Source organism: Cyprinodon tularosa, unplaced genomic scaffold (assembly GCF_016077235.1).
Source record: "Cyprinodon tularosa strain WSP-4 unplaced genomic scaffold, ASM1607723v1 ctg463, whole genome shotgun sequence".
Taxonomy (NCBI): domain Eukaryota; kingdom Metazoa; phylum Chordata; class Actinopteri; order Cyprinodontiformes; family Cyprinodontidae; genus Cyprinodon; species Cyprinodon tularosa.
In genome coordinates, this window is record NW_024039189.1 from 549,268 (window position 1) to 564,365 (window position 15,098).

The 15,098-nt window shown below is 36.5% G+C and overlaps 1 protein-coding gene across 2 annotated transcripts in view; it reads right to left on the minus strand.

Moving 5' to 3' along the window:
• Window positions 1-613: 613 nt before the first annotated feature.
• The window catches only part of ubr3 (ubiquitin protein ligase E3 component n-recognin 3), a 53,130-nt gene continuing 38,645 nt past the window's right edge, over window positions 614-15,098 (minus strand). For both annotated transcript variants that reach the window (XM_038301185.1, XM_038301186.1), the window contains 8 exons: window positions 14,030-14,130; window positions 12,922-13,046; window positions 8,060-8,167; window positions 7,703-7,828; window positions 7,375-7,554; window positions 5,181-5,390; window positions 3,031-3,170; window positions 614-2,475 (listed from right to left, as the gene is read on the minus strand). In XM_038301185.1, coding sequence (XP_038157113.1) covers window positions 2,358-2,475; window positions 3,031-3,170; window positions 5,181-5,390; window positions 7,375-7,554; window positions 7,703-7,828; window positions 8,060-8,167; window positions 12,922-13,046; window positions 14,030-14,130 — 1,108 coding nt within the window. In that variant the 3' untranslated portion in view covers window positions 614-2,357. The remainder of the gene's footprint in view (window positions 2,476-3,030; window positions 3,171-5,180; window positions 5,391-7,374; window positions 7,555-7,702; window positions 7,829-8,059; window positions 8,168-12,921; window positions 13,047-14,029; window positions 14,131-15,098) is intronic.

Sequence of the window (15,098 nt, forward strand, 5' to 3'; positions counted from 1 at the left end):
ATTACATGTATCAGACTGAAGGCAGGAGCATAACACAAATACTTTTATATGAAAGATCAAAAAAGTTTTAAATACCACATATTTTATTCTACTGTATATGCATTTCTAATATCCCCATGTTGTGCATCTGAATGTACAACAGCAAAACAAATAGTCACAGCAGGCATCCATCTATAGCAATAGTTAAATGTATAAACACATTTGTAAATCAATTCAAGCTCTGCTGTGTAATCTATCACAGTTTAGACCATTCTGATTGTTGCAAGGAATCCGCATTTCTGAACCTTATCACATGCCTAATTATGTTCAATTTAATTTATTCTATCAGGCCAATGTGTAGATTAGAAACCAATAGAGGAAATCCACAATAGATAAAACTTTACCTGTATGTAATCAAAAGTAACTTCAGTAGCATTTTGTACTTAATTTATATTCAAATATAAATTAAAGCCTTTAAAGCTTCAAATATTTCCATAAATTATCGCTTAATGTGCTGATATTGAGGTGTTTTTTTTGTATATTATTTTCATGTGATTAAATTATCTTAAGAGTCTTCTGCAGTATTTGAGTGACATCTGACAAAAGAAAAAAAAAAATCACAAAGGGAATCCGATATTGTGTGCTTATATTTTATTCACATATGTTACATTTTTCATTAAATGTCCCAAATCATACTTCCTGGTCAAACTCAGAAAGTTTGAGTCAGCACCTACAGTAATGTACTGTATTCCTCTTCAGTCACACAGGAAAAGACAGAAGCTTTCAGTTACAATTTTACACCCATTATTGGCTATTTGGTTGCTGTCTTTTACAAAAAGTGGTTACAGCAAAAATGAAGAAAGAAAAGCACGAAACCTGCAGGGAAGTAAAGGAAATCAGCATGCAAACATTTGGGAGGAGGTTCTAGATGTGCGATTTTTTTTTTTTTAATGAATCCACATCGAAGCAAAACATTTCCCAGCATTTCAGTCCTAGACAGCCGTAAACAGAAGCTCTGCAGGCCCGACTGAGCTAAATCTCTATCCTTCCAGAGAGCAAGGTGATAAATCAGAAAAATAAAGTATTTTAGACAAATAATGTTGCTTAAATGATGCCATGCACAGTGTTATAACGGATACCAACTCTGATAATCCCTCGATGTCAAAATGCAACTACAAATCACAACTAGATGATACACGAGTTAGAGATAGTCATTATGAATTCATATGTGTTGAAGATATGAACTGGTAAAAAAAAAAAGGAAAGAAAGGTAGAAATCTGTTTACCCAAAGGAGGAAGATCCAACTTGATGTGATATTTTTGTTCAGATATGGCGTTTTGCAGGACTCAAAGCCTGTGCACTGATATTGATGACGCTGAAACAAAGTGACTCATATGAGAGTTTTTGTTTTCTCCTGTTCATCCAACCAAATTTAAAACCACTAAAAAGGCAGGTTAATGACACCTGAAGTGGGTGCAAAGTAGGGACTGCATACCTCCTTGAACATTAGTGAGTTTGAATCCACATATCCAGCCATCAACTGTAAACTCAAAGCACAATCTTACAGAAAAAAAAATCTTCACAAAAGTTTGTTTTTTTTTTTTTTTAACAATGAGCAGCAGCATTTATTTAAATATCTAAAACATATTTTCAACAGCAAAGACAACAACAAAAAAAGGAAAAATAATAATTCCTGAGGATGGATTGCAACTAGACCCAGAAAGAGTCCTTTTCTTGTTCGCAAAACAAAAAAAACTAACTCTTGCCTTGATGGGTGGACTTGGTTTAGCCTACCATCACATGTCAGCAGACCTGCGTCACCGACGGAAACCTTGTTTTACTCATTAGGAGCTTAAAACCCAGGGCAGAAGATGGGAGCGCACCATCTTAAATAAAAGGGATATGCGTTTTCTTCATCATAAATGGAGCAAAAAACATATCAGCTCTGTCAGGGAGCTAATCTGATATATTTTCTAAATACACATCTATCTGATCTGTGGCTTTGAAACGTGAACAGAACAGACATCTGAAGCCAGACCAAATGAAGATCTGGGCAAACTTATTGTTTCTTTATTGAAATATCACCCAATTCAGATTTTATTTTATTTTTTTTCCCCCTGTTGAAAACCACACAATAAATCACTTATACGCACACGTGTTTTTCTTTTAGGCATAACTGTACACCAAACTTCACATAAACCAAAAGCTGTGGCAGCGATAACCTTATTGGATGTTTGTTTAAAACAAAAGGATTTTCTGAATATTTTTTTTAATCAAGGCAGATACAAGCCAGGAAAATCAGAACATTATTAATAAATCTCAATCCTCTCCATCTTGGATTTATGTGTGTTTTTCTTTAAGCAGACTTTGGAAGATCTTAGAGTCCGTTGTAGTGCGGCCCCCAGCGTTTGTTGATGTGATCGAAGGTGTGAGAAACCCACTGTTGCTCCAACACTCGATACCTCTCTTCGCACAGGAACAGAGGTTTGCCACGGCTGCAGAAAAACAGAAAACAAACCACCGCAGATGAGCATGTTAGTTCATTTGGTATTTACCCAATTTATGGTTTTGTACTTTAAAGCAAAACATAAAACAGAGATGAAAAAAAACAGATAAAAATAGATATCAATTATATCTCCTTATAAAACATGAAGTATTAATAGAAGTATTAATAATGTTACTTTTTTAATAGATTTAATTTTCAAAGCACATAAACAAACTTCTGATATGCTCTAAAATATTTAATAAGGTAAATATTAATACTGAGTATTTTTATTATTTTTAAGAGGGACTCATAAAATCAATGGAACTGATAAAAGTCTTGATTCTATATTAAATAAGTTATTGGAGCCTTTCTCACATAAACAACTGTATTTTAATAAAGTTGATAATAATGCATTAATAACCAGAAAACCTTGATACTGCTTAATTATTTACTTTCTTAAATGAAACATCCCTCTTTTCCCTGTTCATAGCAAAGTACTTAATAATCCAGAGGAGCCATCAACAGCAGAGATTAAGCATTAAATTTGTTTAGAAATTCAGCTTACCGTAAATCTCTATCCTCTTCCCCGTGAGCATCAAGGTAAACAGAACCCCACAGACAGAACCGATGTCCACGGATGATGATGATGACTGATGCATTGATCAGTAGGAAGATGCCTGTAGCTGCACCACAATGTTGGGAGTGCTACAATAACACAGGCAACAAAAATTCAATAAAACCAATACAACTTTGACTGGTGAAAATGAAGCTTGATCTCACAACTTAGTCTCTAATATCACTACCATTTTATTATAGATTAATCCTGGCTATAAAAAAGATTCAATTTAACTTAAATCTCACCTTGTTTTAAAGTCATCCAATATAATTTGACACATAAATATTCTTATTTTTAATTACTATATTGTACAGCTTAAAGGAATAGTACACCCAAAACATGATTAGCCTTCATTTTCTACTCACCCCCATGCTGAGCAAAACTCTGGAGTACTTTTTTGATATCTCAAATGCATCTGGAGATCTGGGAGGCTTCTTGCTGTCTGCTGACATTCAAATAATGGAGGTCTATGGTGCCCGAGGCAGAAAGGTCCATAAAAGTCCACAAAAACGTGTCAATATTCCTCCATACTGCTCGTCCAATGTATTCCAAGTGTCCTGAGTGGGTAGCATCCAGAATTTACTCGAAACGAAGTCATTTAGAATGTTTTTAGAGCATAAACAGTAGTGTATAGGATTTCCTGAAAGCGCGCACATGCGCGCTCACGACGCTACGGAAGCCGGCAGACCAAACCAGCGCATTCAGCTCGGCAAAGAACTCATGCTCTTCCTCAACACTGAAGTCCTCAGACATTTTTCTTTCGTTGTTTCTTTCTTTGCACAGGTAAACAGCACATTTCTTCTTCTACGCTTGCATTATTGGCAGAGCAGACGCTGAATGCGCACTTTCATCTGGTATTGTCTGCCGGCTTCCGTAGCGTCGTGAGCGCGCATGTGCGCGCTTTCAGGAAATCCTATACACTACTGTTTATGCTCTAAAAACATTCTAAATGACTTCGTTTCGAGTAAATTCTGGATGCTACCCACTCAGGACACTTGGAATACATTGGACGAGCAGTATGGAGGAATATTGACACATTTTTTGTGGACTTTTATGGACCTTTCTGCCTCGGGCACCATAGACCTCCATTATTTGAATGTCAGCAGACAGCAAGAAGCCTCCCAGATCTCCAGATGCATTTGAGATATCAAAAAAGTACTCCAGAGTGTTGTTCAGCATGGGGGTGAGTAGAAAATGAAGGCTAATCATGTTTTGGGTGTACTATTCCTTTAACAGAAGGATTCCTTTAACAGAAGAGCTCTTAGAGGTTTTCTGTATCTTTATGTAATATTTGTTTTTTCACACTAAAATAATAACAGCATTTGTGATTCGTGCTAATATCATATCAGGTCTCTATCAGCCAATACTAAATAAAAAAAAGATAAAGAAAATAACTAAATCATTCATTCAAATTTCACCTGATTCCAGACTACATATATACATCTTGTTATAGGATCAAATTTAACCAAAAGACAGCAGAGCCACCCACAGCGTATGCGGTGAACAAATGACAGAAGCTGTCTGTGAATCAGTTACAGCAAATCAAAGTTAAAAACTATGTTTACAATATATTCAAATCCTGCTGACAATGCTTTCGAAGCAGGGGGACTCACAGCTGCAGTAGCTAATCGCTGAATACAGTTCAGAGCCATTTATTCAATGTTGCCAAAGTCTCAAACAAAACAAAAAAGTCAATTTATTTGTCATTGGACGCTTTAGAAAAAAAAAAAGTCACTAGAAGGACCTGAAAAGTCTGAACAGCTGAAAACAGTGTTAATCAGAGTAAATGAGATGAACATGTGAGCGAAACGTTAGCCTCTCCTATCTACAAGCCGATATGGCTGAAGGTTTTCGGTCCGTTTGGACTGTCCAATGTGGCCCCGGGGCCGGTTTGATACCAAGTTTCAGCAACCAAACCTACTCAACTTTCCTCCAAATTTCATTAGGGGAAAGCAGTACATACCATGTTTTAAGGATAGCCAATATTTCTTTATTATAATCATTTTAAAATGACTTATTAAATTTTTTTTATTTTCATTAAACAATCTCTTATTCCATCAGTATTCTAAACATTAGTCTACAACTTAGGATAAACTTACCAAAACACATTCACAGGTACCCTGCTGTTTGCAGCACCCGCCTTTGAGACAGACAAATGCGCCACAAACGAGACAGAGTGCAGGGTCTTTTGGCACCTTCTTGCAGGCAGTGCAGGCCTTTCTGTGATAGTACTGGAAGATGATGCTATAGTTGTCAGGTAGCTGAAGAAGGCGAGGTGGAGCCCACTGAGGATCTTGAACCAGCAAGCTCTGCGGAGGAGAGGAACGGCATCAGTAATGTTACAGCAGGCTTGTTAAAAGTCATGGTGAAAGTCCAGGTGAGTCAGACTGACAGCTCCTTAGTTAATTGAGAAAGAAAAGAAAACCAGGACAGGTATAAGGCCTCTCGCTGTTATAGCTCACAAAACCAAAACAAGCTTAAATCAGGTTTCCACCCGGTTTTCTATACAGAGGCACATTTTTAGAAAGGTTAATTAAAGGGTCTCGGAGGCTTTTTGTACATACTAGATTCCACATTTTATAGACCTTAAAATGTTACCTTGATCTGAGATGACAAAAGGGAAAATTAAAGGGAAATGAATCATCTTAAAGTCGTAGGGAAGCGGCTGTTCCAACGGTTGCAGTTCCGAATTCTCCCAAGTGGTGCCCGAGTTTACACCAGTGAATAAAGTGAATGTGATTGGTCGTTTATCAAGGAGGTGGGATTGTTGTGGCAAAGGTTCGCAAGCAAGTTTGGCTGTGACAGGTGTCTTGGAAGCATCTTGCTAACAAGTTAGCAACTTAGTGCTAGTAGGGTCCCAATTAGAAATTACATTGGGACCAAGTAGCACTTAGCAACGACCCTGTCAGGGAACGCTATGGACAGCAGAAACAAGCAAGAGGAGGACAGTTTTGTGTCGGAGGTCATGGATGAGTCTCCTCTGTCATACATTTTTTATTTAGAGGAGGAAAGCGTGGACGACCGACGTCCATCCCTGTGAACACTGGGACGTAACTAAATGGTAAAGTAAATGATTCTTATTTCAACCGTTGCGTATATTAGCTGCGACAGAGGAATCAAGATGCTATCACCGAAAAAATGTGATTGACAGATGGCCATTGATATATGTTTGGCCGAACTTAGCTGACGTATAACTAACTGGCTCAGAGCTTGTCTGCCTGGCTGTGTGTTTCCTGGACGGGGCCGCCTGTGGAGCTAGTTGACAGTTGCCTTTTGTATCTATGCTTCTTTTTCTATGTCTGCTTATTTCAACCGTTGCATATATTAGCTGCGACAGATGAATCAAGATGCTATGTGATTGACAGATGGCCATTGATATTTGTTTGGCCGAATTTAGGTGTTCAAGCTGACGTATAACTAACTGGCCTGCAGAAGATAAAAAAAAAATATATATATAAAAAAAAAAAAACTTTTAAAAACTAGAACTGTTTTAACTTTTGGGACAATATGGTCTAATAAAGAGTACATTTATATACATATTTAAGCCAGAATGATTTAACATTTATATATGACTTCCCTAGATCTTTAAATCTCGTAATCATTATTTATTATGACTATTATCAATATTAATTATAAATTAGACAGTGATTTCCATAAAGTTTTCTTTTTTGCTTTATAAATGAGTTTTAAGTGGTTTTATCTGAGCCTTCATTAGTAAAGGCTGATGCAGCAGTTCATTTTTATTATTTTAGCAGAATCCAGTTCCTACATTATTGCTTCTTTAATTCATAACATAATAATATGAATATAACAAACTGGAGCACTTTTTCTTTTTTAATCAGAGTTTAAGAAAATAGTAGTAATTGAAACATTTTAAACAAATAGTTTAGTGTGTTTTTGATTAATTTGACCCATGCTCCTGTAGTTTTGCTGAGGAGAGGGAATGCATTCCTCTGTAGTAGGACTCCGTTTTAGGTCAAACTGTTATATGTCATCTTATTCATATTTACCATTATTAAAAGTGGTGCTGCTGAGCATTTCTTTGAAGCCTGTTAATGATAGCAATCAGAAGGAATAAAACCTTTATCATTTTGAATCTGTAGGCTAAATATGAGTTTTCAATAAAAGATATGGCCTTGAAATGGCAACTGGACGCTCTTACCTAACCCCTGCCATTCTGAAAGGAATTGCTTTTGCTTTTCTAAAACCTTAAATATGCTGATATTGATCACAGACAAGCCCTAATGCTTCAAAATGTTATCACAGATGGTGTGTTGACTAAGATGCACATACTAGTGATTGCTCAGGTTGCATCTGAGATAGCCCTGTGACCTCATCACACCACTGCGTCACCAAGTCAAAGGCGTTGAAGGGCCACTCCAGACATGAGGCACTGTGAACGGCGCCTGGAGGCTGAGGAGCTGCTGACAGCAGCCCTAAACACACAGCCAAGGACGAGAACTCCTCTTCCTCCTGGGAACAACATGAAAACAAATGATGAACACTCGACCAAGAACAAATCTCATCAAAAAGTTTCCTCTAATCAGCCTGGGTTGGCACATTTTTTATAAGCATTGAGCAGAAACGCAAAAATATTGGTGATATCTGAGGAGAAAAATACCAGGCAGCCAGTCAGGTTATCTCCATAAAGGTGATGTTGCAGAAGGCAGGCGAGGCGAAGGAAGGGCAGGCAGAACTGCTGCAGGCTGAACTCAATAGACTGTGGCGACCACACACTGGCGCTCAGCTGAAGAGGAAAACAACAGAAGCACCTGATCAATAACCAGCCAACAGCTTTCTGCTAACACTCTGATATACAATTACTGCTGGAGATTAGTAGACATTAGATCACCGTCTGTGGGGGTAATGGCCAATTTATAGTAAAAGAGGAAATGAAAAGGAGCCATGAGAGAACCCTGTATGTTATCTTCATTGTAGTAAAGTTTAAAAATAGCACACAGTCATCATAAAGACTCACCATAGTAGTTTCTTTACTGGTCACCTTGTAAACACTCTTGTCCTTTGAGAGTTCATTGATGACATGACTGAGCAGAGCGTTGGAGGACTTCTCTGCATTTAGAGTGTTCTGTGACAGAAAATTCAAGATTTTCCATTAAAAATGTTGACTACAGACAAAGGACCTAATATTTAGGTCAACTCTATATATAAATAAAGCATACAGACGCACATTTATTTACTAAGAAAAGAGCAATTCCATCCCACATTTTAGGTTGTTATCTGCTGCTTATGATTAGAAAAAGGAGAAAGGTAAGGTTTGGGGCATTTTGAGGCAAGGAAATGGGTTTGTTGTGCTGAATGAGGATGAAGAATTTTTTTTTTTTTTTTTTATCTGAAAAAAAGCACATTTTTATATTACGAATAATATAAAATATGCTTCCAGTTAAGCATCAAAGACTCCAACTACTACTACTATAAATATGTTCTTTCCAACATTTCGGATGAATACATGTATGAATTATTAGAAAGAAGGAAACCCAACCAAAAACATTTTTGACCATTAATGGAGCAAGAAAATAAGAATAAGAGCAAGAAACAAAACATAATTACATTAAAATCTAGCTGTGAAAAGCAGAAAAAATATTTTGCCCTTTGTAAGACAATCATGAAATACTGTAATTTATGAACTAGGTGATCTCTAGAGGCAGGTGATTTCATGGTTATATTTAGGTATAGGATTTAAAAAGAGCAGCACACTGATGTCTGATAAATTGTTCAACATTTTAAATGGAAAAAAATAAATTACTTGACAAATAATACAAATTTATGGAAATTAAATACTATGCATCTTCAACTTCCCATTTATGACACACTTTAAGTTGTACTATCAAATAAATCAGTCTAAAATTTATTTAGCAGGGCAGCAGACCATCTATATATATATATCAAATTGGAGAAAAAAAAAAGACAGAGGTTAAATATCATGGCATGTTTAGATATACAAATATATCTTAAAAGACACATTGGGGTAAGAGTGCACAACTCTTACCCCTCAACAGGTTTCCCTGTCTACCCCGATTCAACAAAAAACAAAACATGGTAAAGTTTTATATTTTTTCACCCATTTCCTCATGTTAAATATCACTTCTTTTTATACAACTACAGTTCATTTCAAATGTTATTTTCTATTTTTTTCAAACCACATACAAGATAGGGTACTTATACCAGGCACCTTCTAAATATTACTTTAGGATTATAATTATATTTTTCTAAGCATTTTTACATCATTATTACCTCCTACTATAATGGCTTTGCACCTCATCTTTATTTTACAACCACTTTCAAACTCCTGGTAGGAAACGCATCCTGCTTGCTTAAGGGGCAGAGCCAAATCCATTTGGACAATCTTAACATTTGCCCAGCAATCTTTGTGGATCAGCTTGTATTAAATAGATTGCAGATGTAATTTAGTTCCCCCTTATTTGAAATATCTGAAGACCAGGCTCTATTTTACATATTCTCTCAAGCTGGGCAATAAACTCCCTGTACTAACAGATTCCTGAGGCTAAGGAGACTGAGGTATTTTGGAGTGCAGGGGGCGCTCCTAAAGACCTTCTATGACTCTGTTGTGGCATCAGCCATCTTCTATGGAGCTGTCTGATGGAGCAGTGGCTTATCTGTAGCTGAGAGGAAGTGGCTGGATTAGCTGATCAGGAAGGCCAGCTCTGTGATTGGATGCCCTCTGGACTCGGTGCAGGAGGTGGGAAACAAAAGGATCCTAAGTAAATCAACATCTCTGTTGGATAATTTATCCCACCCATGCATGAAGCTGTTGCAGAACTGGAGAGCTCCTTCAGTGACAGACTGCTGCACCCTAAATGCACCATGGAGCGTTATCACAGATCCTTCCTCCCAGCAGCAGCAAGACTGTATAACCACCACTTTCCCAACAAACTCAATAAGTTGTTACTTTCTTGCTGATTTTTTGCAGTTTCTCAGTTAAATAACATGCTCCTGTCATTTTGCACATCTCTGATGTTGCTGCAATTATTTAAATATCCATTACTGCAAAAATGTCCACAGCTGTTTATTGATTATTTACTCTCCATTATACAGAGCTTTTATATTGTAAAACACTGTACAGTACAGCAGCTATTTGTTTATTTTCTTAACTCTGTTACTTATTCAGTTATTTTTATACACTTTCTAAGGTCCACATTTATGTGACCACTTCTGCTATAACCTTTTGCTGCTGTAACACCACAATTTCCGCATTGTGGGACAATAAAGGGATTTTCTATTCTATTCCATTCCAAAAATAAAAAAAACAGGTAAGACAAATAAAAAAAAAAGATCTGTTTAATCATAAAACACCTGTCTGTTTAAACCCTTTGATCCCCAGATTTTTTCCCGCACAAAACAAGTCTATGATTTTAGCTCCTTAGATCTCTTTAATCTGAATTCTAACATTTCACTTTGGCCATGTTTGAGGAACTGTAGGTTTTATAACGGGCAATAATGTTTGCCAGGGACATTAAACAGGTTTAAAAACTAAAACGAAATGTACAAGGAAAAGCAGGGGCAAGATTTCACATCTCAACTACTGTGTTGTATTGTACTTTAATTTAGTCTTTTCTAGAAACACCATTTATCTACCCATCAGTCTAATTTGTCACCTGTTTAAATGATCAAAGACATGAGATCTTGTGATATTTGGCTAGATGTACCACGTTTATATAAGAATAATTTGATCATAATATTAATCCAATCACAATAATTCACTCGACTAACTGCAGTTTTCACCATTTTTAGACGTGCTGCCCCTACAAAATATACTGACTAATGCAGAGTAGTATCTGATTAGCAGGAAAAGACATTACTGAATGTGTGTTCTTCTGATTTAAATGTGTGTTCTGCTGATCTGGCTGGTATTTTATACAGATGAAAAGCTGAACACATTAATCAACCTGAAGGTGGTAGAATATAAAACAGCAGTCTTATCTCGTCTGCTGTCCTTTGTCGCAGATTTATAGAGGAGGATTTTCGAGTGTAAAGCTTTCCTTCCTTGGGCCTCAGATCTCTCTTCAATTTGCTTTCTGTTCACTTTCATGAAAGAAGCATTTAACATAGTGTGGATATTCTATACTATTTCAAACTCACAGCAGTGAACATTAATGATGAGGAAGGTACAGTGGAAACGTACCATTTAAAGATGGAAATCCATTTGATTAGCACATTTTCATTTTGGTTTAATCACTAAACAATTCTATTGAGTCTAACGCTCCACCTAAATATTAATATAGTTTATTTATAAGGTGCAGACTCCCAGCTAACACCATAACATGGCATTTGAAAGGCAAACGGATTCATATAATAAATCATGGCTTAGTTTGAGGTAGTCAAGGTACGGAACCAAACTGAAACAGACATTGTGATGCAGATCTTTTTTTTTCCTCCACTACTCATAATAGAAACAAACCTTGATGGCGAACCCACTAAGGCTGCAGGCTGTGTACAGAGGCAGGATTTGTGTTCTGGTAAACTGACTTTGATCGATTAAAATATTCCACAAATCTTTAGGGACAATTAAAGCAATTGGTATTCTTTTTAATTCAATTTAGCCCCAGCCTTATGCAAACTAAAACGCATTAGAGAACAGCATATATTCACTGACTGAAAACCTATGTAATACCTCAGTTCATAGTCATTTAACTGTCAGGGACTGAGGAACGCTGTTTGTTTTTGAAGTTTACATTAGTGCAAGGTGAAATATTGGCTGATGTAAAAAACTAATTTCACTCAAACATTATAAATACAAAAACAACTTGCCACACATACTGTATTTTAGGACTACATGGCTAGCAATACAAGCCGTTTGCTTTCTACTTTTGCACTGCAGATAAAAACTTAAAATTCAAGCACTGCTGACTGAACATGAGAATGTTGATAATGGGCCTAATGCTTGGATTTTATTAGCATTAAAGCCAAATACCCCTTAAGTTTGGTTTGAGTGTTTAATGTTTTTATTCAACAATAAAAACATGCTTTTAATGTACTGTTCTAAATGAGAGGAGTCAATGTCTGGGACTGACTTATTCTCTGTAGGTCCATTTCTACAGAGGAGCGACATCTGTCCCATAACAAGCAAAGAAAAATATATGTACCTTTACACCCCTAATACAACAATACAAAAGAAAGAATGCACACAATAACTAACTATACTTTTTTTTTTTAAGTTGACAGTTAAGCTGGAGTTTTTTAACAGGAAATCAAACATTCAAAAAAAACATTGCATAGATTCTAGTAGGTGTGAGTATTGGCAGGAGCGTTGTAACACAATACACATCACGAAGGTTGGGTAATGATATGATATCACAATATTGCAATAACTAGATACATTACGATATTCCACCCAGCTAAAATCAAAATAAAAACAAAAGATAAAGTGCGAGAGGTATACATGTTCAACAGAAGATATTGATCTTTCAATTGTTTTGTTATTTTAGTAGCTGTGTTGTTTGGGGTTGATTCAGTCCATGTCTGCCACTGTGACTGCCTCTGCTAGAGAAATGGTGCTTCGCTGCACGGCTAAAAGGCTCCACAGCGCTCTTTATCAGAGTGGTGGTGAGAAAGTAGCGCAATTTCCCCAATTGTTTTAAGGAAAAATGGTTTTGTTTAATATATATATATATATATATATATATATATATATATAAATAAAAAGTATATTATGTGCTAAGATCAATATTATATTGGACTGCCGAAAGTTGTGATGTATAAAACCAAATAGATTTTTCCCCAAAACCCCTAGCTACTAGGAAGATTAAAAACTTTAATGAGCAAGCAGGCTCTGAGATGATGGTTATGAGGCTTAGTATTCACCTTCTTTAGTGCTCCTGATGTGACCCAGGCTTGCCTTTCTTCAGGGCTGAGTTTGGTTGACAGCGCAGCCAAAGCTTGAGTGAACTGCAGGTTGTACAGCATCTTGATCACACAGGTAAAGTGCTCTACAGAGGACAGATAAAAACCACATAGATCACAACCAATTTCAAATGTACAAGGATCTCTGGTTATTTCAAAAATATTTAGCATTTGGCAGCAGTAGACAGCACCAAATGAGTAGAATAAAAAAAAAAACAGTCATTGATTAAGACAAATACCTAAAAAACAATGAATACCCTTTGTTATATATCCAGCCAAACAAACAACAGAACTATGTGGCACTTCACATTTAGAGTGGGATAGTTAGCTATAGTCTTACTGCAAGAATAGCTTCTACAATTTGCTGATTTAGATTCTTATTCATCCAGGTCATAGTCACTTGGTTTCAAAGGTTTAAAGACGTTTCGCTTCCCCTCCAGGAAGCTTTCTCAATTCAAATGTCTGGATCCGCAGTGAGTTTGAGTCTTTATATAGACAAGGCCTTGTATTGCTTGGAAACATGCAAATTGAAAGCGACAAGCGGGTCGTTTGGTTCCATTGTTAGCCTGTAATATCTGAAACCTGTCTATGATTCTGAAGGTCGGTCGTTAAAGGGGTAAATGTTTCAACAGTTAATCTGTGTGTAAAGATTCGTAATGAACGAGGATTTAGCCATCTGTCAATACAAAATAAAAAAAACAGTTGGATATAAAAATCTTTTCTCCAAAGTTTTACACGCAAAGAATATTTAAAACTTAAGGATCAGTTTAATGATTCTCCACCAAACTTATTTTTCAGTGAAAACAGCACATCAACTCATTTTTACAGAAGACAAGTAAAGAGTAAAGAGTAAAAGTAAGAGATAAAAGACACAGAGAGGAGGAGCAGACCTCCCATCATCAGGGTCAAATCTTCATGATTCTTGCAGCCAAAGCAGCAACTCGAGGAAAGATAAGGAATTTCTTTGAAACAATCAACCTGAGATGAAATATGGGAAACCTTTGTGCTGCCTTTCTTAAAAAAAGGTCCATGTTTCTGTGGTTTTATGATGCAGGGAGAGAAACCTTACCTTTACGCAGAGGCTGTGGCATAGTTAGTACAAAGATTATGAGGAGGGATGGGACATCTCGAAATAGCATGGGGACCTCAGGTCTCTCCTCGTCAAAGCCACTGGAAAAAGAAAAAAAAACAAAGGAGCTTTTTATTACTCAAACAGTTCAGCATGAACTCAGTGCAAAGTCAGATAGCTGTGGGAACATAGCAACTACTACAGACTGAAAAGTACATGCAAAAAGTGTAATTCTTCACTTACATTAAAATGCCCCAGTTTCAAATATGCAAGGAATTGAATTTTATTTTTTTTAAACTCAGACATAAATCCTTATAGGTTAATATCCAATTTGTGAGTCTGATGCAAAAGTAAAGCCAACAGCTGAAGTAAAACAAAAAGCCTAGGGGATGAGTAGGCAGGAATTTGGACAATCTGCTTGACAAGACTGGATTGCAAACATAGATGACCTCTACAAAAAGGGTCAACGTAGATTTTACTTCCTAAGAAGGCTTAAGTTCTTCAGGATCTGTGAAAGTTTTACTGGTCTGTTGTCATCATCATGGACAATGTCCTCCACCTCTAAGATGAATTAAGTTGGTAGCTATTTTATCCGTTTATTTCATTTTGAAAGTCCAAATAGCAATGGGCAATTCAACATAACATTAAATAAAACAATGTTGCTTAAAGCACATCTAAATGTGTCGTAGGACTATCTGACAGAAGGACATTTGCTGTTTTTTTCTTGTTTAATTTGTACAACAAAGGCAAAGCTTCAAAGCCCTTTTCTCTTATATCCCTCTGATTAAAATCCTTAATGCATTCTGCTCTAACGTATTCTTATTCTGTGCCATTTCAATTGGCATCCCTTTTGTATGGTTCATGTTCTGGTCTCCACTTTACCCTTGAAAGGCTGCTTCAGGGGTTTAGAACAAGAGGAACAGCACTTAAAGAATAAAACCTCCATTTCTAAACCACTCACCACTTAATTCTTCAGATCACTACAAGGAAACCTTAAAGGACAGGGCTTTCAACCATTATCTGCAGCCGCACACTCAAACAAGTTCTTTTAACAATTCTTTTATAAAGA